Raw genomic sequence first — 27,472 nt, forward strand, 5'->3', positions numbered from 1 at the left:
CTGTGTTTTTTTTTATTTATTTTTAATTTTTTTGGGGGGGGTAAAAACGCAGTACTTTTAAGTAAATGCACTGTTGCATTTGTTACCGCAGTTCTGATGCGGTTTGAGGGGAGTGCCGCTCTGTTGAGGAGCACCCTGTTTTTTTGTGGGTAAAAAAAGGTTTAGTTCCCACGCACTGTTTTTTTTTTTTTTCTTTTTCTTTTTTTTTCTTTTTGTGGGTAAAGTTTTTATACTAGTTCCCACATGCCACGGTGGATGAAGTTTTATGCTGTTTTTTCCACCCATCGGTTGGCACTGCTTGGGGACATCTCAATGGTCTAAAGAGAGGAGCTGTGTCAGTCGGTGAATATAAGAGAAAATAGGATTTTTCGTACTCACTGTAAAATAGTTTTCGCTGTAATTCACCGACTGACACAGCACTTGCCCCTCCTATTTTTCTCTGTTATACTGCTTGTTGACATACTGAGGCTGCATGGCAGGCTGAGGGGTTGTTACCTAAGGGACCGCCCCTTGGGCAGAACTAGAAGTTGAGTTTTTTTATTACATGTTAACATGTTATGCCTAGTCCTCTCCTAAAGGTGGCGTAAAACCCAATAGTCTAAAGAGAGGAGCTGTGTCAGTCGGTGAATTACAGAGAAAAGGATTTTACGGTGAGTACAAAATATATTTTTGCATGCTTTCAACAAGCTTCATTCCATGCAGAGATTTACCTTCTCTTCCAGAATAATAAAAAGCATAGGAACTTTCATCTGGGTTGTTGCACTAAAAACACTTTTTTGTTTTTAGTTGAGTAGAGAAGGTTTAGGAATTTGTTTTCTCAATAGGAACTGTCAGGTTCTAACCTAGCACTTCTCTATGCAGGGAGGTAAATTTACTAAAAGCAAATATGCTGTGCACTGCAAAAGCTTAGTAAATGAGGTAAAGCTTCACTTTGCAAAGAATTCCCAATCGCATAAAAAAAAAAAATGCACATTTGCTTGCACATGATTGGGTGATTTAAATCGGCAGAGCTTCCCCTCCTTTACTAAGATCTAGAGCAGCCTTTCTCAAACTTTTTCAACACAGAGGAACCCTTGAAATAGTTCTCTGGTCTCGGGGAACCCCTGCTAAAAATTAGAAATCTACAACTCATGATACATTAGTGTGATGGTCAGTGGGAAGAATGGTCCTTACACTTGTGGTCATTGGGAAGAATTACCTTCTTACAGATAGTTAAAAAGATCAGTGGGAACTTATCTGAGAGGCAGAAATGGCCCAATGCTGAAGGAACCTCTAGCAACCTCTGGAGGAACCCTGGTTGAGAATCACTGTTCTAGAGCAACTGCACTTGTCGTGCACAGTATATTTGTCTTTAGTAAATTAACCCCATATAATGTTTAATCTTAAATTTCACTTCAGCATATAGTTTACAGGAAGCACAATGGCTTTTTTTTTTAATTTTGTATTTGGGCAATATTTAATGTAAAGTATTTTTCAGTTTGCAGAAATAGAGAAATACGCATGTCAATTATACCAGCTGTGTTTGCTTTATACAGATGACAAATAATCTGAAACATGAGAGCAGATTGGGTTGTTTTAAATAATATAAATATCATTTTTTTTTCTGTTGGTTTAGATTGCTAACCTGCATTTTGCTACTGTATAGGCCATATTGCAGCAGATGGCAGGTTAGCACTTAAACTGGATTTTAGTCTTTATAAAGATTACAAGGTAATCTGCTGTAATGGTCATAGCAGCAGACACAGTTAGTATAAAGTATCCAAGTAGGTTCAGTGCCCTTTTTTTTCTGTGTGGTATTGCAATAGTATATATTTAGGGTGGTAAATGTTCCAGCCCTTGCTGCTTCTCCTCCATATCCTCCCCACAATGTGACAGCGATCAGGGGATCTTCTCCCTGCACCCACTGTCACAATGAAAAAACTAATACCCACAGAGCTACGTCATTCATTCAGTTTCCTTCTCTGCCTTTTGGCTAATATCAAGTGTAGTATCTGTTCTTATCAGCTCCCAGAGGAGGCGCTATGCTACTCCCAAATGGGGAGGGCAAATGCAAATTTGTTAGTGTAATTTGTACCTCGACGGTCTGTTTCAGTAGGGGACACATCACCGCTCTTTGATCAGAGGCTGATGATTGGTTGTGTCTAAGCAGGCCTGAAGGGTGCTCATGGTGAGGATGAGTGTTGCACTGGGTCTGGCTGAAGGGATGGGTCATCCCGGCCTTCTGGCTAGGATTGGTGTGGTCACTGTTCCTGTCGGTGTCCGGTGGAGGAGCTGTCACATGGACCACAAGATCAGGGTGTTGCCATGCAAATCCACTGGACAATGATGGGGGCCTGGAAAGGTTAGTATTGGTGTTTGGCGTCCATGGCTCTTCCCGAGAAAACCTATAAGGGCTCACTATCTGGCAGGGATGGAGGGCCACACTGATCCAGCTGAGGGCCGGGCCTGAAAAGAAGCCCATGGTGTATGTGCCCCTGGAGTGGCAGTCCAGGGGTGCCGTAAAATCACTGTGAGTGACTCTGATTCATGGCACCACGGTCACTGCACCATACCACACTTTTTATTTTTTTCCCACCAGCCTCCTGAGCTGGGCCTTTTGGCTAGCACTGGAGGAATTTGATTCCTGGCCAGAGGGCCTGGTCATTGTTTCACATAATGATCACTTTTCACTCTCCTCTTCACTTCCTTCGTCCCCACTTTATTTTATTTAAGCCTTTTGTTGTAGTTCTAAATGAACCGGGGAGGGGGTGCTGATGAGCGCCCTTGTAGTTAATTGACAAGGCCTGCAGCTTTTGCAAACTGACAGCCAATATAGAGCTGCAGGGCTTGTCTGTAGAAGCCTGACACATAGATAGTAGATTATATGGTTTCCAATGGCATAGTTCACACTAGTGCAGTCAGTTCCAGTGTGTATCAGTTCCAGAAAAAAAACATGCTGCAATATTTCTGCACTGCACTGTACTAGAACGCAGTAAAATGCACCAAAAATGTACTGAAATGCACATGTCCTTTTTTTAAAGTGAAGAAAAAAAGAGGAGAAGAAATGCTCCAGAACGCATCAAAAACGTGCATGCAGAAACCCGTCCAGAATACATCTGGACTGCGTTTCTTTGGTGTGAACCGACCTTAAGAATTATTATTTTTTTTTTACTTTTTTGTCATTTTGGTGATATTCCAGTTTCCATTATACTGAGGTGGAAACAAATGGTATTTTTATTGGTGCGAGTTTGATTTGCAGCCTTTGGTTCTGTGTTTATTTATTTTTTTATTTTATGTACTGTAATTCCTTGCATGCCTCTGCCTTGACCAATAGATATTTAGTAGTAAAATGATTTTGTATTTGTGTTTTGGTGTACAGAATCCTTTATTTATTTTTCTTTTCATGTATCTAGGATTCAGGCGCTATGGACCAATCTGACCTTGTACTAAAACTCCAGCGCCAGTTAAAAGAAGCAGAGGAGGAGCGGAGTAAGGCGGCACAATATGGCCTTAAGCTACTGGAAAGTCAGAGTGATCTTCAAAATCAATTAGAAGAACAACGCAATGAAATGACTCTTGTCATTGAGGTAAATAGCACAGTTCTAATATAAGTCCACCTACTTGACAATTTCCACAGCTGGTAATGGTGAAATAACCCACTCTACATGGTAATGCGATTTTGTTTGCCAGTTTCCTCTTTGAGTGAATATAATCTTGCCAAAACATGTTTGTATTCCTGACAGTGCTAAAAAGAATGTATATGGTATTTCAACTTTTGCTCCTTATTGTCATTCAGCTGGCAGGAGCCCTTACTTCACTGGACCATAGCGGTTCTGGCATTTGAAAGTGGAACAGTAGGTTAAAGCGGAAAGTTAAACCTAGGGGTGCACCAAATGGGTTTTTTGGTGTCAAAACTGATACCGAAAATTAAAAATACACTAGGCTGAAAACCGATACCGAAAATGACCGATACGGAAACTTATTTTAAAAAAAAATATTTTTACACAGGAGATGGTCAGAGACTGGGGACACGGTACAGGAGAATTTCAGAGACTGTGGACACGGTACAGGAGATCAATGCAGCCTCACTAGTGCCCGTCAGATGCAGACAGCCAGTGAAGGGAAGAGAGAGGAGAGCCACCGCCTGGTTGATTTAGAGCGCCAGGAACATTACAGCTTTCATTTAAATTGCGGTGTGTTCCCCGCCGCGCACCGTCACATACAGCCCCTCCTCTTTGTCCAGGCATCTGTCTATCAAAGTTCCCCGGACAAGGGGGAGGGGCGTAGCGGGGAACACACAGCTATTGAAATGAAAGATGTAATGTTCCCGGCGCTCTAATCAACCAGGCAGCGGCTCTCCTGCGCTATAGGACACCCCCATGATGGGCGGCAGCAGGGGTGAGGGCGGAGCCTTCCCAGGCCCCACCCAATTTTCAGCTCCATTATTGGCCGTTTTTCTCTTTTGGCAAATTGCCAAAACGGGCATTTTCAGCCGATATGTTTCGGCGGCCGAAATTTCGGGGCATCCTTAGTTAAATCTCATTATGCAGCCAGAACGGAGGTTTTAAGTAGTACTCAATCTGGAGTAACTGCAATACTTTGTATTTTGGGAGACTGCTAAACCATAGGCTTAGACTGTATACAGGTCTTTCACGTCAAGTGTAATCCCTGCTAGTACTTCTGTGACCAGTAGAAATCGGGCATGGAAGTGTGGGGAATTTATTGGTTACTTGTATGAAAATTTAACATTGCTCATTGGAAGAGACAGCAGGCCTCTGTAATTATGCTCTGCTTCTAGGAGTTTGGACACATGGCAAGTCAAAAGCTGTTTAATGGCTATACTACCTACAAATGCCAGGTAATCCGTTTTCCCAGTTGTTTTTGCAGGACAACACCTGAGGGAGCGTAACTCTAACCCCCAGTCTTTCCAGACAGCTATTGTTTCCTCCTCTGTCATTTTCTCATGTCATCTTCCCAGGCAGCATTGAAAGAAGGCTTCTCCCACCTAGAAGCAGGAAACACATCCTCCACCATTATAAAAAAATTAACATACCTCTGAGCCTTAGTTATTTGTGTTTCCTCGGGCTGAACAGGGGCATCACTCATTTATGGAGAAGCGATTTATTCCTGTGGTTGCAGAGGCTCTAGTGAAGCCCTCTTACTCACATCTGATCAAGCTCTTAAGTCTTCCCCTGTGCTTCAGGTGGAATGCAGCCTGCTTCACCACATGTATGTCTAAACGGACAGAAAATAGTGTTTGTGTGCGGCTTCCACAGACACCAGGGCTGGAGCGCAAGCAGGTGGGGTTGGAGCAGTTGGTGGACCTGGATCTTCCCAGGAGTGTTACAGCAAATTTCACAAGGTCAGCAATGCTACACCATGCAGTTTGATTCTGCCATGACATCTCCATAGGAATCTGGCAGATAGCTACTAGGTAGGTTGTTTCAAGGTTTTTTTTTTTTGTTTTTTTTTCTTGTAGGCTGGAATTTTATTCAATAACTTGAAATAAGACAAGCAGACAGGTATTTGGATAATAATGGCCGCGGTTGTTTATTACTGGTTTCAAAATATTGTACATAACTCCTCAAAACTCATCCAATAAACTTAAAGCTAGCCCAGTCACTACGGCTCAGGCAGCAACACAAAATACCCAACACTTGAAACACTATAAGTAAAAAGCCATAATAACTTGTCCCCCTTTGCTGTTACAATTTCTGTATATAAATTTTATTTATGCATTTGTTTACCAAACTCAATACTTAACCTCTTTTTTTTTTTTTTTGAAAAGGGGACTTGCCACATAACAACAACCGTGACAAAATAAATTAACTTAACCATACCATACAAAATTAAAATACATTTAAATGCAAGTTTTTTATTTTTAGGGGGGGAGGGGAGAGAACACCACAGCTCTTCTGAGGCAAATGAGCCCCCTCAGCGGAACCCCCTTTATATAGCCCCACAAACCCCAAGAAAACTGGTTTAAACCAGTTCTTCCTGGGCTTTTTCACATGTCATGAAGAGGGGTCACCTGTACCCCTCCTCAAAAACATGTGACTAACAGCTGTTTCCCCGCTGGCCACAAGCTCAGCGGGGGAACTTGAAACAGCTGATCCAACTGCTCTCCCATGAGGAAAAGGGGAGGGGGGGCAAGAAACTGCCCTCTCCCTTTTCCTGTCATGGGACAGCAGGCTGGAATTTTATTCAATAACTTGAAATAAGACAGACGGGTATTTGGATAATAATGGCCGCGGTTGTTTATTACTGGTTTCAAAATATTGTACATAACTCATCAAAACTCATCCAATAAACTTAAAGCTAGCCCAGTCACTACGGCTCAGGCAGCAACACAAAATACCCAAAAGGGGGCCTTAAGGCCAACTGCCCACAGAACCCCAACCCGCGGCCATCTCAACACAATAACTTAAATCTACATTGAAAATATCCAAGCCAATATCAGACAGATGGATGCCATCCTGCCTGAAAAGGCCGGGGATACCCCCTTCCAGCTCCTTATGCCTAAACGATAGCATTCCCAATCTTGATAGCAACTTGAATACAGCCCTATTTACTCTCTTCCTGATTTTCTCAAAAGGACGTACAGAAGGATAGAAAAGCCAACCAATTCTCTGCACAATTTCTGAAAAAAACACTACTGAATTGGGAAATAACTGTATTTTCTGTAGATCATCCCGAATCTGAAAAATAAAGTCCAAAGTTTTACGGTAACCAATATCATTCCCACCTAGATGAATAATTAAGATATCCGGAGAGGGAAAATTAAGAAGCAGCTGTGAAATTAAAGAATTTAGGTCTGACCATAACATTCCCCTCTTTCCACACCAAAAGATCTTAAATTTAGAAGCATCCAATCCTAAATTGATAGTATAAACTCGTTGCTGAGCTCTCAAATTTGCCCAATAGATGGAGTGTCCAATCATCCACACAAAGCGAGTGTTACCTGAAATAAATCATAGTATTGCGTTAGGACGAATATAAAGCAAATACCTATCCGACTTCCATCTACCAATCTGTTTAATAGATCTAACATCAAAACCCAATTTAGCGGCCTCTGTTGCTTCTCCAATCCGAAAAGAATGCGACGATAAATGTTCCTGATCTAAATTTAAGGCCTTCAAACGTCTCCTGAAAACACATAAGAACTGGTATTTAGTAAGGGTAACCCTGATTCATGAATGAAAAACTTAGAAAACCCCAAAGGCCTAATTGATGAATATTGACGTATCAGAGCCACCGGGCAAATGCTAGTACTCATACACATATCTAATGTTAACCAATTACCTTTACCTACCTGATCAGTTTTTTGGATCTGCTAATTAAAATTTTAGTGAACTTTCAAAAATAACAACTTCAGACATGTGTATTTGAACCAGCTCAGATACACTAGGCGCCGCAAAAAACATAACTGAAAAAAACGCCCGAAAAAGAACCGATTCAAAATGAGAAAAACAAATTTTATCCGTCACGGAGCAAAGCTCACCCAGTACTAGAGGAGGGATTTGCTTCCTTGAATCAGTCCTAAAATTATTCATTTTGTAACCTTTTAAAGCTTGTTTTATAGAAAATACTGCATGCAAGATGGCATGTTATTTAATTTCAAGAAAAATAAATTCCCAACAGAGTTTTATGTATGTATGACCAAGAATAATTTTGCTCAAACAGAGAACCAAGAAACTTTAATAACAGTAATAAACTTAAAGCTAGCCCAACCACCATGGCTCAGGCAGCAACAACAACTCAGACAAGAAACCCAACGGTTCACCTATCATATTCAAAAAACGCGATCCGCCTCCGGAAGTAGCTTGAAAAAACGCTCCACCTGTGAACGAGACAACTCATCCGCCAAATCATTGTCCTTACCTGGTATGTGTACAGACTTCAACCATATGTTCAAACTTAAGCATTTAAAAATTGGGTATCTCATAAGGACAATGACTGGCGGAGACTTAGATGTTAAACAATTAATAGCATACATTACTCCTTTATTATCTGTACGTATCAAAATTCTTTTATTTTGGAAGAAAGCACCCCCAAGTTCAAGTGCAACAATGATAGGAAATAGTTCCAAAAAGACTGTTTTTAATGTAACCCTTCACTACCCAAGAGACATGCCAACGTTCAGCGCACCAATGCTTCTGCCAAAGTGCGGCAAAGCCATGCGACCCTGCGGCATCAGTAAAGAGAAGGAAATCGGAATCTAGAATGAAATCCCCCTGCCACTGAAATGAGAAAGAAACTGCAACCAAACCTCTTTCATATCACTGGATAATCGCACATGAGAAAAGGGGGACTCTAAACCAGATATAGCGAGGTAAAGTCTCCTGGAAAATACCCTGCCCACTGGCGAGACCCTTGAAGCAAAAGCCAGAAGGCCCAAAAGAGACTGCATCTCCTTCAAGCAGTTTTTTTTTTTTTTTCTGATTAGCTTTAACAATAAAGAGTTAATCTTCTCAACTTTTTCTTCCGGTAACCTGAACTCCATTAACTCAGTATCAATAATGATACCTAGAAATCCCAGACAAGTGGAAGGCCAAATAGTCTTCTCATGAGCTAATGGGATACAAAAATGGTTGCAAACCTCAAAAAAAAAAAAAAAAAAAAATGTCTGAAATAAGTTAGCACAATTAAAAGAATCCTGAGGGCCTAAAAATAAAAAAATCATCTAGATAATTAATTAAAAATTGTGACCCGGAAACGCAGAAACTACCCACTCTAAAAATGAAGAGAGACTCAAAATAAAAGCAGGACAAGGAACAACCCATAGGTAAACATTTATCAAAATAAAAGTTACCATTAAAGAAAAACCAAGGGAATTAAAAGATGAAGGATTAATGGGAAGTAAGCGAAAAGCTGACTTGACATCCGCCTTTGCTAAAATAGCTCCCTTCCCCAACATTCTCAATTTTACTAAAGCATCTTCAAAAGTAGCATATGAAACTGATGGCATACTCTCATCAATTTGGTCATTAAGGGAATTTCCTTTAGGAAAAGATAAGTGATGAATTAATCTAAAAGAATTATTTTCCTTTTTTGGAACTACACCTAAAGGGCAAATCCTGAAATTTTTAAACGGAGGGAAAGAAAAGGGGCCCTCCACCCTTCCTTCAGAGATTTTAAAATTAACCTTATCCAATACTACTTGAGGAAAGTCAGATCCCGATTTCCAAATTCTTAACTATGGTACAACCCTGACCTTGAAATAAAGGCAATAAAAAAAACATCCCTAAAACCTTCAATGAGAAGATGTGCCTTCAACTTGTGCTTTTTAAAAAATTTCCAGATTGCAAATTTTGTTGCGGACATTTTTTTTTAAACATTTTGAAACTGAGTGCGCTCCAGCACAAAAGGCACATTCATACCTGTATTTACATGAATTGGGCCATTTACACTGACTATCGTTGACATTGAAACAAATTCCTCTTTTGTAACCTGAAGCATTTTGAACTGGTGGTGCTGAAATTGGCCTTGCCACCGTTTGCCTCTGGGGCAGAAAAAGATTCAGCCAAAGGCCCACATCCTTAGCTCCCCAGTGCAATCTAGGATGAACGGATAATTTCTGAAAAAATGCTTCATCATAATTAAACCACGCCACTCCACCAAAATTTTTGTATGCCTCAATTATAATATCTAAATGTTGAAATAAGCCCGTACTTTTCTCATGTGATTACTCACAAAGCACACCTGCAAAAATACAAAATGCTTGTAACCAATTATTAAAGTTTTTTGATACAGGTCTACGTCTATCATCCTCTTTCTTCTCCGATTTATTAATGAAATCTTTAGCAGAAGGGAGAAGTGAAAGAATATGCAAAAATTCCCCTCGCCAAATTTTTTCCGGAGATAAATGAAATCCTAACGGAGAAATATCACAGGGCATGTATTCCTTTTTTATTTTTTTTAATTGTTTTTTATTGAAAAAATTTTACATACAGAATTAAGTACCACAAATAGAAGGATCACAAAAAGAAATTCGTGAGCTTCCAAACAATTGTGACTGATGTCGCCATTAGAATTAGGCATAAATGCATATGAGCAATAGTACAAAGTAGAGAAGGATGTTGGTCTTACTCATATAGGTTGAAAGCCGAAAGAGTAGGTAGAGAATAGAGAGAAAGGGAAAGAAAGAGAAGTAGTAAGGAGAACGGAACAGTAATCTAGTGAATGGACACCAAGAGGAGAGAAGTTGACTATTGCCCTAGAACACGGCAAATAATTGAAATAACATACTTATAATCGTAACCATTAACAATTAACAAGTAGAGACATCTATTCACTCATTGAGCTGTTTTAGACCAGTCAACCCAGACTTTCCATTGGTCGTCAAAGCCTGCTCTGTTCCCCCTCCTACCAGCCAGTAATGATTCGTACACATAGTTTTGTCTGGTAATGCTGAGCACCTCTGACAGGTTGGGGGTTTTATTGGATTTCCAATTTCTGGTAATCGATAATCTAGCCACTAGTAGAATGTGCGTGACAACAGAGCGGCAGCAAGGGGGGAAGTGTTCGATACCCAGATTCAAAACTGCCAACGCAGGATTCAGCGGAGTCAGAATCCCTGTAACACTGGAGATACATCGAAATACACTGCCCCAGAAACTGGAGAGGTGCCTGCAGAACCAGAACATGTGTGAGATATTGCCCACTGCCCCACAACCCCTCCAACATAAGGGGGAATTAGCCGGTGAGAATTTTGCCAAGAGGTACGGCGTCAGGTACCACCTCAAGGCTATTTTTTGGGCAAGCTCCCAATGATTCACGCATCTAGATGCTGTGTAAATCGTTTGAAATGCTTTCTGCCACTCACATGGAGCAAAGTTTTTATTGAAGTCCGATGACCATTTAGTGAAGGGCCGTGAGTTGGTAAACAGGAGTTTATCTTGGAAAGCGGAATAAAAAAGGGAAATACCTTTGGTAGGGGAGGGGATTTTTGTGTAAAAATGCCACAATTTGGTCGGTATGGAAATGTAAGGGTATCCTAGTGTTTTGAGGAGGTGTGAAGTTTGCAGAAACCGGTAGAGGTCTGTAGGGAGCAGATTAAATTCTTCTCTGAGTGATACAAATGATTTAAGGGAATTATCTCGATACAGGTCCTCGATGTTAGAGATGCCTGTTGCTTTCCAAGACGAGTAATCTGTATTGGGGATCATGTGGGACAGTAGCTCAATAGGGACAGGGAGTGCTGTGACTTCAGAAGATGTAGTGGATAATCTATGTAGATCTCGCCAAGCAAGTAATGAAGCCTGAAGGGTAGGAGCAAGCTGACATAAGGAGAGAGGTCTCCAAATGTCCAGCAGTAGGAGCATACGCAGATCGGTAGTTGGGCTAAGGGCCCGTTCTATGTCGCACCAAAGTATGTCGGGCGAAGGGGAGATCCAGTGTTTAAGTGCTGTGAGCATAGCTGCCCTACAGTAGTCCTTAAGGTCAATCAAGCCCATTCCACCCACCGATCTGTGCTTAATTAGAAGGGGTCTAGAACACCTAGGTCTCCTGCCCCCCCAGATGTATTTCCTAAGAATACTGTTTAGCGCTTTCAGATGTGTATTTTTGAGAGGAATGGGTAATGTACGAAACACATACAGAATCTGAGGGAGCAGGAGCATTTTAAAAGATGCCAGTCTACCAGACCATGTGAGTTCTGTCTTGGCCAGTCTCTTTGCTTCATTTTCAATTTTAGCTACTAGGGGGGTATAGTTGGCATCTGCTAAATTAAGTGGGTCCGGCGTTAGCTGTAAGCCAAGATAAGAAATACTTGACTCTGTCCATGCATAGGGAAAGCTATTCTGAAGACTAGTTTGGAGTTGAGGAGGTAAGTTAAGGCCTAGAATAAGGGATTTTGAGAAGTTTACTTTGTAATAGGATATGTGGCTAAAGTCCTGAAGGATAGAATGTGCGTGTAGGAGGGAAGTATGTGGGGAGGACAGGAAAAGGATAATATCATCCGCGAAAAGACTAATGGTGTGGGATTTGTCAAGAAACTTAAAACCGTGGATGTCAGGGTGTGTTCTAATTTTTTCAGCAAGTGGTTCTATGAGAAGGTTGAAAATGGAGGGGGATAAAGGGCAGCCCTGCCTAGTTCCGTTAGAGATAGGAAAAGGAGTAGAGAGTATGTTGGAAGTATAGACCTGGGCACAAGGGGAGGAGTACAAAGCCAGGATTGCCGACAGGATAGGGCCCGAGAACCCAAATCTGCTAAGGGTCTGGGACATATATCCCCAATGTATCCTGTCGAATGCCTTCTCCGCGTCCAAGGACAACAGCAGAGAAGGCATCCGACAGGAGCGTGCGTAGTGTAAGATATTAACGACCCTTCTGGTAGCGTCCGACGCCTGCCTTCCCCTCGTAAACCCGGTTTGTTCCGGCTTAATCAGAGATGGCAGGATCGGTAGAAGTCTATGGGACAAAATTTTAGCAAATAATTTCACATCAGTATTTAAAAGGGAAATAGGCCTGAAATTGGCTGGGGTTGTGGGGTCTTTCCCAGGTTTTGGAATAGTGATTATAAATGCTTTAAGCATTTCAGGGGGGAACGAGGCAGAGGACACTGCAGCAGAGTAAACCTCCCTCAAAGCTGGGGAGAGAATTTGGGAGAAGGACTTATAGTAGCTGTTCGGTAGGCCATCAGGTCCCGGGGATTTGCCGGTTGGGAGAGTTTTGATAACTAGTCGGATCTCAGGTTCCGTGAAGGGCGAGTTTAGGATCTCTAGTTGATCAGTTGTCAGGGAAGGAAGGGTAAGGTCGGTGAAAATTTTTTGGATGTCTTGATCAGTAGGTTGTGGAGTGGAAGGGTCATCCCTTAAATTGTACAAAGAGGCGTAATAATCAGCAAAAGAATTTGCAATGTCGCTAGGGTCATATAATTTGCCATGATCTGATTTACGAAATAAAAAGGGGATCTTGGTTTTGGCTTTACGATCTTTTAACCTCTGAGCCAGTAATTTACCAGCCCAGTTGCCAGATGAGTAATGGGATAGTTTCAGCGAGTGGACGTGTTTATCGTATTGCTCTAGTAATAGGAGCCTGAGATCCGAACGTAATGTATTCAATTTGTGCAGGACATCATAGTTCGTAGCGGTTGTGGCTTTGTTCTGGGCTTCTAATGGTTTAATCTCCGAAAGCAAGGAGTCTAGCTTTTGTGTCCTCTGCCTCTTTGCCCTTGCACTCATTTGGATAAGGATACCCCTAATAAAAGCCTTATGGGCACACCACAAGGTAAACGGGCTAACAAAAGAGGCAGTATTAAAAGAGAAAAATTCTTGTAGATGCTTAGTTAGAAGAGAGACCTGCTGCGGTTGTTGAAAGAGACAGGAATTAGCCCGCCATACATTAGCAGGAGTCAGAGGACGCCCCCCCGTCCACCGTGATGGACACGGGAGCGTGGTCCGACCATGTAATTTCATGTATGGACGAGTTTGCAATTCGTTGAAGAAGTAACTTATCAGTTAAAATTAAATCTATACGTGAGTACGAATTGTGCCTAAGAGAATGGAAAGAATAGTCTCTTTCGGTGGAATGTTGGCAGCGCCATACATCATACAGTCCCTCCGTGTGGAGCAAAGGTTGTAAAGTAATTCTTGGGTGCTGCGTTTTAGAGGTTGTGTCCATTACATGGTCAGGGATGACATTGAAATCTCCACATACGATCAAGTCGCCTTTTTTTAGCAGGTCCACCTTTCGGAGAAGTTTCTTCAAGAAACTTATTTGGTGGGTGTTGGGTGCGTAAACATTAACTATAGTGTAGGGCTTATCATTAAAGCTGCCAAGTATGATTAGGTATCGACCGTCAGGATCTGTAAAGGACTGCTGAAGAGAAAAAGAAACAGTGTCTTTGATAGCGATAAGAACTCCTTTTCTTTTGGCAGAAGCAGAGGCTCTAAAGACATGCGGAAATTTGTTGTGTTTGAAAATGGGTTCACTCAAAGAGGACCAGTGCGTTTCTTGTACGCACAAGACATCAGACCCCAACCTGAGAGCCTCTTTCCAAAGCGAAGCGCGTTTGGCAGGGTGATTCAAGCCCCGCACATTAAAAGAGGTTACCTTGATAGACATGTTTCAGGTGGGGGAAAGATGCCAATGAAGTACCTTGTTAAGTCCGGGTCTGCTCCAAGAGGGCCGTATAAGCTGAGCTGGCGGTACAATTTTCGGATAGATCGTCTCCTTGTGCGTTCCTCCGTGTCCATCTCCAAAAAGTAGTAAAGAAAATAAAGGAAGTAATTAGAAGAGCAGCAAAAGTCAAATAGGAACAAAAAAGTAAACTGGCAAAGAACTAAAAAGGTGGATTCCATCCGGAATCTGTAGTCAGGTATACTGCTTAAATGCATAAGCGGGGGGTAAAAGAAGGGCCGTGAGCTCCAGAGCGCAAGGGATCTCGTCGGTCAGTTTGAAATAGTGAGACAGATTAACCGAGGCAGCTAAACAGCAGACTTCTTGGTGTGCCTTTTGCGAGATACTACCTGCCAGTCGCCGCTGGTGTTCACCCCTGGGGCAGCTGTATTGGTGTCGGAAATTTGGGCTGGCAGGATATCCCAGGACCGAAGCAGGTCCAGGCCTTCATCCAAGGTAGAAATCACGGAGGTTTTGCCTTCCCGCGTGGCAATAATTTTGGTTGGGTACCCCCATCTATATACAATGCTGTGGTTCCGAAGAGCCTTGGTGATCGAGAGGAGGGATTTGCGTTGTTGCATCGTATGTTGCGAGAGATCCGCAAATAGTTGCAAAGTGGAGTATTGCTCCGGGGGGTTTGGGTTCCTTCGATAGGCCGTCATGAGTTGATCTTTTATATGGTAGAAGTGGACCCTCATCAGGACATCTCGAGGGATGTTGTCCGAGAGGTGAGACGGCTTGGGCAGGCGATGGATCCTGTCTATGACCAGTTCGGTAGGTGGAACTGAGGGGAGAAGCGCCATCATAAGGTCTTTGGCATACTGCTGCAGGTGATTTGGCAAGACAGATTCCGGCACCCCTCGCAGTTTGACATTATTTCTGCGTGACCGGTCCTCAAGGTCCGCGAGTTTGCTTTTAAGCCAGGCTACCTCGTCTGCTTGATCGTTATGAGAGTCAACCAGCGTATTATATGAATTTGCGTATTCCCCCATTTTTTTCTCGACATGATCTACTCTGGTCCCCAATTCAGTTACTTCGGATTTAAAATTCCGCATGCATTCCATGAGGTCAGAATGTAGCGAGCCTCGCAGAGAGATCAACATGTCTTTGAGTGTTGTGTCTGTGATAGGCTGGCTTGCAGTGGGGAAGGAGTTAATGGTGTCAGCAAGCTCTCTTGTATCATCCAGAGAACTATGGCTTGCACTAACCTTGTCTCCTAGAGGCTCATCCATCAGGCAAAGTCTGGATTTGGCAGGGCTGCATGAAAGAGGAGTATAAGCAGCCGGAGAGTGCCGCTGTGATCCTCCGTCGGATCTCGGGCTCGGCGTTGCAGGTGGAGAGCCGTCTGCAGACAGTGAGGAGTTGGCGCTGGCGCCATCTTGGTTCACGCGGCCCACAGTCGTGAAGAAATCTCTCAGTTTCTTCGGTTGCGCGGTGTTGGCACGTTTGCGGGTCATCCTCCGGTGTTGGGGGTGAACTCAGCTCCAGTCCCGTGTAAGTATGATCGAGAATCGCCGCCTCGGTAAGTGGAATGTCCCTTCGCTAGAGCGGAGCTCCTAGATCAGACGTCCATTCCGCTGCGCGCTAGCCACGCCCCCCCGGCATGTATTCCTTTAAACAAGTTTCTGACAAGTTTTGTGACCTAGCATTGCTATAAGACATATTACTAATTTGCTCTAAACCAGGGGTGTCCAAACTACGGCCCTCCAGTTGTTCAGGAACTACAATCCCCATCATGCCTAGTCATGTCTTTGAATGTCAGTTTTACAATGCCTCATGGGATGTGTAGTTCTGCAACAGCTGGAGGGCCGTAGTTTGGACACCCCTGCTCTAAACGAATTGGCAAAGCTTAAACGCCATTAGCAGCAACACCACTAGGTGGCGACCAAACTCCCATAGCTGAAACATCAGAAGCTAAAACATTATTTATAGCTGGCTGACAAATTGATTTCTGAATGGCTAATTCCTTAGATACTTTTGCTAATAACTCCACAACACTATTCAATAGATCATTAACAGAAGGATCATTCATACCTGTACTACCTTGTTGTAAAGCAGGCTCACTATCAGGCCCTGCTTCGCTGATATTCAGCATTGACGGTTGCCTAGGAGATGGCTGACGCTGTGGAGAGGGAGACCACTCCCTCAGAGAGGTTGCTCCGCCTTCCGTACCGCCTTCAACTCGGCCCACCGCTTCATTCGATGGAGCTCTTCCGCTCAGCTGGCTGCTCTGCCTACCCGCTCCCCCGCCCCCCTGCCCTCTGCTGTGGTCCTGAGAAGGACCAGCTCTTTTGTGAACAGCAGGGCCTGTCGGGGTAGGAGAATAGCTCCGGCGGGGGTTTCGCTTCCTCTTCGCCGCCCCATTCGACCGACCTGAGGCGGTGCTTCCTTGCTGATGCGCCGGCTCCTCCTCCATAGCTTCAGCATCCTCTTCATCTCGCAGCGATAGCTCCCGGGCTTCCACCGCTGGCTGCTCTCTTCCTCTCTCCTCCGGACCAAGACAGCTGACAAGCGGTGTAGCTCCCACCGGAGCCTCTTGACACGCCGTGCGGGGTAATTCTAAGCACTGGCGAATCCAGGCTTCTCCACCATCCTCTCCAGCCCGCTCTATCAGTCGCCGAAGAAGGCTCATCTTCTGGCCACAGAAGAGGCTGTTTGTTCAAGGAAAATACCAGAGACAACACCACAGCTCTTCTTCTGAGGCGAATGAGCCCTCTCAGCGGAACCCCCTTTATATAGCCCCACAAACCCCAAGAAAACTGGTTTAAACCAGTTCTTCCCGGGCTTTTTCACATGTCATGAAGAGGGGTCACCTGTACCCCTCCTCAAAAACATGTGACTAACCGCTGTTTCCCCGCTGGCCACAGGCTCTGCGGGGGAACTTGAAACAACTGATCCAACCGCTTTCCCATGAGGAAAAGGGGGGGGGGCAAGAAACTGCCCTCTCCCTTTTCCTGTCATTCTGTCAGAAGAGGAGGGACAGGTCATCTGTTCCTACTAGTTAGGAACAGTGATCTGGCTCCTCCTCTAGTCAGTCACATTCCCCCACAGTTAAACACACACGAGGGAACGCATGTAACCCCTAGTGTTAACCCCTTCCCTGCCAGTGACATTTACACAGTTATCTGTGCATTTTTGTTATCACTGTTCGCTGTATAAATGTCAATGCTCCCAAAAATGTGTCAAGTGTGCGATCTGTCCGCCGCAATGTCACAGTCCTGCTAAAAAGTGCCAATACTAGTAAAAAGAAATATAGCTCCTATTTTGTAGGCGCTATAGCAAAAAGTAAAAAAAAAAAAAAAAAAAAAGGTGGCAATTTTATTTTTTGAAAATTGTTGCTCTTTTTTATAGCACAAAAAAAAAACGCAGAGGTGATCAAATACCACCAAAAGAAAGCTCTATTTGTGGGGGAAAAAAAGGACGTCTATTTTTGCTTGGGTACAGTGTCGCACACAGATGTCCGCTAAAGTGACGCAGTGCTGTATCGCAAAAAATGGCATGGTCATTAAGGGGACAAATTCTCCTGGGGCTGAAGTGGTTATGGTATTGGTTGTTATGGTTGTCTGCGTGCCTCTTAAAAGAGCAGAGTGAATGTGCTTTGTATTCCAGTTCATCATTGGTGTGGCAAGTTGGAGACAGAAGTTGGAGAACAGAGTGTCAGCAGCTGAGAGGCAGCACTTGCAAACCTTTTAACTCTTTCCTATTCCATTTATTTAACTCTTGTGCAGTCACAAGGCTACTGCGGTAATTACGGTAAATACTCAATTTTTGCCATTGATTACTCATTGATTACCTTTTTTTTTTTTTCTTCGGCAAGGCAAGGTGATGATCGAGGAGGGGTCTGCTGGGTTTTAATCAGATTATATGTTAGATTTTGGGCAATAGCCCACCCCTAAGCTAAACTAGAAACCTAAATTGTGGCCCCTGCAACATTCAATTAACAGACTCGTAGGCTAAACTCATATTCAAGGGCTGCATAAACAAACCTGTGTTTTAATAATTGCTCATTAAAGGGGTTGTAAAGTCTAAACTTTGGCGACACACTGTTTCTCATATTGGTGTCCATGTGTGTCAGACCGGGTCGTACTTTTTCTAAGAGCAGATCAAATGTGACAATGGACATCCGGGTAAAATTAAACTTGTCGGGGTAGGCACACAGCTGTACATACATGTTTGTGAAATATCCAACGGACATTCGCTGTGCCATCAACGGATGGGTCCAATATCGACGAGCTCTGACTCTGGACCTCTCACGCAATTTGCGATGACGTTGCTGCCTCATCAATAGCAACATCAGGAGCATTTCCTGACATATGTTCAATATAGGATGCATTTCCAAAACATAACCACAGAGAGGGAGGCAAATGCAAGTATACAAATGCTCTCTCTGCTGCTGCTGCTCACTCTGATCAAAATGGCAGAAATAGTTAAAATAACATGTTTTCTGAGCTTGGGGAGGGTCTATGATGTTATCGTTATAAACGCTCCTAGAAGCAAACGCGATAAAACGCAGCAAAACGGGTGTTTCTAAATGCCAGTTTCAGCTGTTAAAAACATGTTTGCTCCGGCGTCTCGTGTGCATGGGGCCTAACATGGTCCAAAACATCTATGATGATACCTAGGCATTCAGTTAAAGCATATGTCAACCCAGCATTTCAAATTCCTGATATGTGCCTACTGTACCATGTACTTGTATGAAAAAGTATCCTGTTCTCTTTGTATTGCTTCCTTTGTGTGAAATTTTTGGTGTTCTTTCCAGTCACTCTGCTTTCAAAAACTGACCACACTAGGCATGAGAGCACAGCGTATGGTCCGTTCTTAAGCTGAGCTGGAAACTCAACCTGCTCTCCTCCAATGATCAGACTTGTCCTGAGATGCCCCCCTCCGCACAGCTAGGGAAGATCAGTGTGCTGCTGCTTGTGATCACTTATAAAAAATTAAAAAAGTGGGAAAGAAGGGGTATTTATAATGTTTCTTATATGTATACACAAATGTTTTGCCTTTCATTTTCTATTTTACATATAGCAATAAAGTTAACATTAAATATGTACATTTGTATGGCAAGGGAGGAAAGCTAGATGCCATATTCCGTCCCTATTAAACATAAAAAGGCAGATGGCTTGGGGCTTCCTGATATGAAGGATTATTACTCTGTGGTCTTTCTTGATCAAATAAAATACAAGAATCTTACCTTCCAGCTCAGAATACTGGTGTACTTGGAATGGTCCGTCATCCTGCAAGGAAGCCTTGGAGACTCTCAAAATGTATAGTTAGGACTACAAATAATACTGAGTGCTAGTCTGCAGCTTATGCATGTATTTGCAAATGTGTGCAGACGAAACCTAATTTTAACCAATTCAGACCCGGAAGAATTTACCCCCTTTCCGACCAGAGCACTTTTTGCGATTCGGCACTGCGTCGTTTTAACTGACAATTGCGCGGTCATGCGACATGGCTCCCAAACAAAATTGACGTCCTTTTTTTCCCACAAATAGAGCTTTCTTTTGGTGGTAATTGATCACTTCTGCGGTTTTTATTTTTTGCGCTATAAACAAAAAAAGTGTCAATTTTGACAAAAAACTCATTATTTTTGACTTTTTGCTATAATATCCCCCAAACATATATATACAAAAATTTTTTTTTTCCTCAGTTTAGGCTGATACATATTATTCTACATATTTTTTAGTTAAAAAAATCGCAATAAAATAGGAGATAGTTTTATGAAGTTTTAGACCATTTTTATTAATATTTTTTTTTTTCTTAAATGGCGGTGATCAGCGATTTTTTTATTTATTTTTTATTGTGACTGCGACGACATGGTGGACACATCAGACATTTTTGACACATTTTTGGGACCATTTATACAGCAATCAGTGCTATACTAATGCACCCATTTCCTGTGTAAATGACACTGGGAGTGAAGGGGTTAACCAATAGGGGACAGTGTAGGGGTTAAGTGTGTCCTAGGGGCGTGTTGATAACTGTGGGGGGCGTGGCTGTGTTTTACACATCACTGATCTCTGCTCCAATCACAGGGAGCAAAGATCAGTGGCACTGTTGCTAGGCAGAACGGGGAGATGCTTGTTTACTTTAGCATCTCCCCGTTCTACCTCTCCGTGAGGCGATTGCGGGTCCCGTAGACTCGATCAACTGCATATCCACGGAGCAATCCTATAACTAACCTCTCAGTACCCACAAAAGCATGGATGTACTAGACCTCAGACAAGTACCCCTCCAGAGGCATTACTATACTAAACTATACTATACAAACTTTTCCAATCTAAAGGGACTTTCACAATTCTTCATTAGCAAAATGGAAAAGGAATTTGCATATAACGTTTACAGACACTCACTGGATGAATGCCATTCAAAACAATCGTAGATACTCTAGGTGTGTGAATTTTTGGGAACTTAAAATCAAAAATTACAACACTGATGGCACATGACCCCATCACACTTTGCTAAATTCTCATCACCCAATGATAAGTTAGGCTGGCGATGTTGTTCATAAGAGGGAACATGGTACCACATACTATGGGACTGCCCACACATATAGAGTTACTGGAATGCAATATTCGGGTTACATTCTAATATCACAGGTTGCATTATGAGGCCTGACCCAGCCCTGCCTCTGCTTAGTATAGATACAAATAGTTTCCCTCCTGAGCTCAGACCTGTGAGTATGCATATACTATTCTTAGCCAGACTGAGTATTCTTAAAAAGTGGGGAGGGAATCTATTCCTCAAAGTTTTAGAAGTAATACAACAATTTAGACTTGATTTTTGACATGGAAAAAAGTAGCCTACCAAACAGGGAGGCACAATCCATTCCATGCAGCTTGGGACATATTGTCAACCAATCTATTTGTTATGGCAGACTTTTCTTTGGTCAGTGTTTTCATAGCACCTGCTTGTCTTTTATGTTCTTTGATTACTTTTATATTAACAAACCTTTGATCTGAATATATGTATATACCATATAACACAGGATATACTCAACCTTTATAGAGACTTCTCATTTCTGATGTACATCTAAGACTGGCTTCATACTGATGCGAATTGAGTGGGTTTCTCCGCATCCAATTCGCATAATAGGAAAGTGTGACGGCTCTCAAGGGAGCCAGTTCACACATCTGGTGTGGCTGTGGAGCGGATTGCACAAGGGTCATGTGCGTCTTTGGCTACATTTCAGGTCTGAATTCAGGCCTGATTCGTTCCTGAAATGGAGAACAGGGAAGCACCAGACCCTTACTCAGTGTGAACCCAGCTTAACTGAATTTTATACTGAAAAAAAGGTTATCATTATTTTTATTTTATTTTTGGCTTTCATTACAGAATTTGGAACAAGAGAAATATTCTCTAAGTCGGGAAGTTGAGCTTAAAAATCACATTCTGGAAAGCCTAACCTTGGAGTGTGAAAATATAAAACAACAACAGAAAATTTGCCTGGAACAATTGCAGGAGCAAATAGAGAGGACACACAATCGGGAAGTTTGTGGACTAAAAGAGAAGGTATGACAACGTTTTAATTTTTTTGTTTTGTAAACATTTTTTTATTAAAATCGTTTTCCACTACAGTGGATGTAAACCCGATTCATGAAATTTGAGCAGGACACATATATCTGTAGTGTTTTCTTATCTCTCTTCAAAGCACTATATCCTGTAGCTGTCTCTGCTGTGTTCTTATTCTGACAAGTTCTCTGTCAACTGAGATAAAAGCAGGCTGAAATTTGTGTTGGGGAGGATGCTATAAATTAGCAGAGTGCTGGACTATTCAGCCAACAGATCTGAAAGTCTCTACCTAATGAGGAGATTGGGTGTGTGCCTTTCCTCCAATCAGCTGTATGCCCAGGCTTCACTGCAGTGCTGAACAGAAAGAGAAAATATGTAACACATCAGATTTTTCTAAAGAATATATAAAGCTGAAGACAGCAGCTTTTACATGTAAAACTTATGTAGGGAGATTTGTTTTATCCCTGTGTATCATCGGAGGCTGTTCACTTTACTTGGTATATGTGTGGGTCTACATCCACTGTAAAATCGTAGCAGTAAAAAAAATAAAAAATAAAGGCAACTGCATATGCTAGTATGTATCGCATACTAGTGCATTATGAAATTCCCTAAAACGTAGCCCTCCAGCAGCTTGTTGTCACCGCTGACAGGGCTGACATCTTTTCCCAGTCTTCCTTCCTGGTTCACGGGATCCGGCTTTGAGTGGCCTGGAGCCGCAATAATTTCACTCTTGCCCTCGGCTCTGGCACGGCAGGAAGGACCTTAAGAACACATGCGCCAGTCATGTCACCGGCTGCATCCAGTGTACCGTTTAAGAGATATTCATTTTACGGCTTCCCTGTAGGTAAAAATCACACAGCGAACTTTTTTACTGCTTTAAAGGCCAATACGTCCTATGTTTTGTAACTGGAAGTTCTCTGGGAGTGTGGATTAATAGAATGTTTTTTACATTACAACAGTGCATGGGCAGGCTCTTAAGTATGAATACAATATACCATTGTTTTACCTGGAAAGAAACACAGAGAGATGAAGAAAAACCCAAACAGTGGATGTACCAATATAAGAAAACTTTGCATCTGTTCAATGTAAAGAAAAAAAAAAAGAGAGTAATTTTACATCTATCCCTTCCCCATATGTAGATGGGAGCATGCAGAAAGGGAGTTGTATTACAGAAGGGATGCAAATAGAATTTATCCAGTTTCCTAGAACTCAATAATTAATGGTACTTTGAGAACTCTTCTTTTGATCTAATGTTTCTATTTATCAGAAATGGAGTGGGTATATATTAAATTAAAAACCACAACTTTTCTGTTCCTATAAAAAGATGGAGAAGCTGAAAGCTGAATTAGATGAAGCAAGACTGAGTGAGAAACAGTTGCATCAAAAATTAGACCATCAGGCTGGGATGTTGGCTAATAAATCTGAAGAACTTCGAATGATGTCTGAACGCGGTCATGAAACAATGTCTTCAGAAATGGTTACAATTCAGCTAGAGATGCATGAACTAGAAAGTGCCAAGGTGAGCAGCTTATCAGTCATATATTTTACTATAATAAAACATTTTTTTATAGATATTCAAGAAGGAATCAAATGAATGGGGCATGTATAATAGATTTAGTAATTTTCTGAACTATAAATTTACATTTATTTTTCAGACAGAGAAGTATGAAATATTATATTTAATATTTACCTTTCGCTGTCAGCAAGTGACACACAACTGTAGTTTTTGTACTGCTGTCAATAGCCTGTAAAATTTGATCCACATCAATTCAACTTGACTAAAAAACATGCACTTGAATGAGTCAGAGGGCAAAATTACCACCTATCCTTTTCAGTTATCCTGTACTGACCTGTAAGAATTGTTAGTGGTAGACAAGTAAGGCAGTGCTTGGCTTTCTTACTTAAAAATCCAGCATGCTTTGCAAACTAAATGTATTGCGAGCACCCTATGTCAAATATTCATGTGTAAAATATAATTTCACTCAATTAACTGCAATTTTATAAAATTGCACATTTTTTTTTTCCATTACACAGGTAATGTTTATTGAACATTATTGCAGAGATTACAATCACAGTGGCATACACCGAACATTCAAAAGGTGTTGCGTCATAACCATAACAGTAGATAAGAGACATTTCTCTATTACAGTAGCCATTATGTATCACAGCCAAGGAAAGTCCTAACATTGACATGTTATTTACTGTAACATTACATCAAATTCCCTCATCACACGTGGCAGCCTCCTGCAGCCATCTATCCCATATTCTATGATATTTCGCTGGGCAACCCCTATTTTTATATAAGAATTTTTTGTATGGGAGCGTAAAATTAACTTCCCGTTTCCAGTCCTCAACCCGGGGTGGAAGGGGCCTCATCCACTGTCTAGCTATCACTTTTCGAACAGAAAACAAGGTTTCCTGCAGGAAAGTGTTAGTAATTTTATCTAATACGTCAGGAAATATCCCTAGTAGACAGGGTTTGGGGTCGAGAGCCAAGGGTGAGCCCATAACATCATGTAGAAATGATACTACTTGTTTCCAAAGTTCCTGCAGTTTGGGGCAAGACCAGATAAGATGGAAGAACGTCCCAGTCTCAAGAGTACACATCGGGCAGAGCACAGATTGATTCGTATTATATTTGGCGGTCCTGAGGGGGGTGAGGTATGCTTTATGCACTATGTAAATCTGAGAAAGCCTGTCTTGGAGCCTAGGGGACACCAACTTGCACATCTCCAGAGCCTCCTCCCATTCCTCGTCTGTCAGTTCACCCACATCACCCTCCCAGCGGGACTTCAGAGCATACGCTAGTCTCGCCGAGACGGGGGCCGTAAGCATACCATAAAAGCACGAGATAAGCTTTTTGGGATCAGTATCCTTCACTATGGCGACAATAGGATTGGGAGCAGGCCGAGGCAATGACTGCGGAAATTGTGCTCTAAGTGCATGCTGAACCTGTAGGTACTGAAATAGCATAGTGTTTGGAATACCAAATTCCTCCTGCAGCGCCTGAAACGTTTTAATAGTACCATGGTGAATCAGGTGATGCAGGTAGTATATTCCCCTCGATACCCATAACTGAACACCCTGGATCTTTTGAAGTTCCGGCAATTGTTTGTTATGCCAAAGTGGGGTATAGTCATTTGGTGATGTAACATTCAGTTTAGTGGATGCCAGATCCCAAATCCTTCTGTAATGAAAAAGCATGGAGTGTTTACCTGGCTCCACGACAGAGCTCCCCGCCCCCGTCGAGATAGCAGCTATCGGATCATCTGCAATTTGTGCCCATGTAGGGCAGAGAAGGGTAAGAAAGCGTTGTTTATCAGTCTTGTCTACATGAAAAAGCTGAGACAGTTGTGAGGCAACATAGTAGTGATTTAGATCTGGAAGAGCCATGCCCTCCATATCAGTCGGGCTTTTCAAAGCCTGCCAAGGAAGCTTGTGTCTATTATTCCCCCATACAAAGGGCCTAAGGAGACTTTCAAGGGATTTAAAATATTTCAGCGGCAAATATACCGGGGCATGCCACAACACATACAGTATTTTAGGTAATAGGACCATTTTAATCAGATTAACGCGCCCCCAAACCCCAAGGGGGAGGCGAGACCAGGCCTGAATCTTGGTACGCACCAGGGAGAATAATGGTTCTACATTCAGCGCAATGTAATCTGCTGGATTCCTAGAGACATATACACCCAGATACTTAATAGTGCCAACTCGCTGAAGAGGCAGACTGGCCTGAGATTCTGACTGTGGAAAACTGTCAATAGGTAAAATTTGGGATTTTTCCCAGTTTATACGAAGACCGGAAAAGCTACCAAACCACTCTATCATGTGCAGGGCCTTTGCGAGGGAAGGGCCAGAGTCCGCCAGGTATAACAGCGTGTCATCAGCGTATTGACTGATTTTTTTTCGGTTAGTCGACCCATCGTCAGTCCCCTGATCGCAGGGTCCGCACGAATCGACACCGCTAAAGGTTCAGCAGCCAAGGCATATAGTAGCGGGGACAGTGGACACCCCTGTCTGGTACCCCTACTAAGGCCAAACGCCCGGGAGGACCACCCATTCGCCACCACCTTAGCCGTTGGGTGATGATACAGCAGCCTCACCCACCGGATAAAATTCGGGCCAAAGCCGTATCCCGCTAGACACTTCCACAAATACTCCCATTCCACTGAGTCAAATGCCTTAGCCGTGTCAAGTGTCACTACCACACGCTCACCCACCGCCTCATGCGTTGCCTGTAGATTTATATAAAGCCTGCGTAGATTGAACGACGTATTCCGCCCCGGCATAAAGCCCGCCTGGTCAGCCTGAATCAGGCTAAGGATCACTCCGTTCAATCTAGTAGCGAGTATTTTAGCTAAAATCTTAATATCAACCTGCAATAGGGAGATTGGGCGGTATGATTCCGGGAAACCCGGATCTTTTCCAGGTTTGGGAATCAAAACTATCGTTGCCTCCCTCATGGACAGAGGCAATGTCAGTGTATCAAAAAGACTCCCGTAGAGGACGAGAAGCCTAGGCGCCAGCATGTCTTGGTAACGGGAATAAAATTCAATGGGAAGACCATCTGACCCCGGCGACTTGGATTTTGCAAATTCCGCAATAGCACCCACTATTTCATCGGTGGTCAGGGGAGCCTCCAGATCCTGTACCTGTTCCTCCGTAACTTGGGGGAGGGAAACCTGAGCCAAAAAGCTGTCCATCGGAGTGGTGTCGTCTGAGACTGTAGTGGTGTATAAGTCCGCAAAAAAGTCCCGAAATCTAGCTGTCACCTCAGAAGGGTCCGTGATCATTGTATCACCCTGACCCCGCAAAGAAATAACAACCGGGGGCCTGTCTTCCCTGTGCACCAAATATGCTAGCAACTTACCAGCTCTTTCCCCGGATTCAAAATATTTTTGTTTGGTAAAAAAAAGTTTCTGTCGGGCCTTATCTTGGTGCAGCTAGGAAACCACTCTCGACTGTAGTCTAAGTGCATCAGCGTTTGCCGTAGACGGGTCATCTATGTAGGTGCGTTCCATGGAGCTCAAATCTGCCTCAGCCTCAATAATGACAGTAGCCGAGTCAGCTTTGAGCCTATTAATGTGGGCAGTCAGCACCGATCGAGCGTGTAATTTAAATGTATCCCACACTGCTGGAACTGAGGCCGTGTGGTCATTATCCTCAAAAAATGTTATCCACTCCGCCTCAATAGTGTCATCTTCGGGTAATAATGTCAGCCAGAACGGATTTAGCCGCCACGCCCGCGGAGGCCTACCCAGGGGTACGTCAAGCACTACAGAGTAGGGGCTGTGGTCCGAAAGTAGTCTGGGGCAAAACAATACTTCCCTGAGTCTTGGAGTGAGTTGTTTAGATATTAGTATAAAGTCAATACGGGAGAGAGAACCATGTGTGGGTGAGAAGCATGAGTACTCCTTCTTTTGAGGGAATTTGTGTCTCCAAGTGTCCACAAGGTGAATGGTGGTTATAAGCCTGGACAACCTAGTGGTCCCAGCTTGCCCCATCATCAACTCGGGGGGTTTGAGCCTATCCAGGGAAGGGTTAAGCGTAGTGTTGAAATCCCCCAGACAGATAACAGGAACCGCCGGATGTCTGGACATAAAACCAACGTCATGGTAAATGGAGGGGGGGTATAAAAGGCCATAATAAGGTAGGGTTCCCCATACAATTTAGCATGTAGAAAAACAAACCTGCCCTGTGGGTCAGTAAGAATTTCGCAAAGTTCAAATTGGACAGACTTCGCTACAAGTACCGAAACCCCCCTCGAATGAGACGTGTAGGTGGAATGAAATGCCCACCCAATCCAAGGGCGTTTAAGGGCCATCTGCAGTCCACCCTCCACATGCGTCTCAACTAG

General features: G+C 42.9%; 1 protein-coding gene and 1 non-coding gene across 4 annotated transcripts in view; both read left to right on the plus strand.

Annotated features, from left to right (window-relative positions):
• SPDL1 (spindle apparatus coiled-coil protein 1) overlaps window positions 1–27,472 on the plus strand; it is a 154,796-nt gene that overhangs the window by 46,555 nt on the left and 80,769 nt on the right. For all 3 annotated transcript variants that reach the window (XM_077473515.1, XM_077473514.1, XM_077473516.1), the window contains exons 2-4: window positions 3,393–3,566; window positions 21,436–21,612; window positions 22,937–23,131. In XM_077473515.1, the coding sequence (XP_077329641.1) occupies window positions 3,405–3,566; window positions 21,436–21,612; window positions 22,937–23,131 (534 nt within the window). In that variant the 5' untranslated portion in view covers window positions 3,393–3,404. The remainder of the gene's footprint in view (window positions 1–3,392; window positions 3,567–21,435; window positions 21,613–22,936; window positions 23,132–27,472) is intronic.
• On the plus strand, window positions 1,953–2,137 carry LOC143964624 (U2 spliceosomal RNA). The gene has a single exon (XR_013271172.1). It is a non-coding gene; the product is annotated as a U2 spliceosomal RNA (small nuclear RNA).

The sequence above is a fragment of the Lithobates pipiens genome, unplaced genomic scaffold, assembly GCF_037356315.1.
Source record: "Lithobates pipiens isolate NorthernLeopardFrog02 unplaced genomic scaffold, aLitPip1_a1.2 Scaffold_8, whole genome shotgun sequence".
Classification (NCBI taxonomy): Eukaryota; Metazoa; Chordata; class Amphibia; order Anura; family Ranidae; genus Lithobates; species Lithobates pipiens.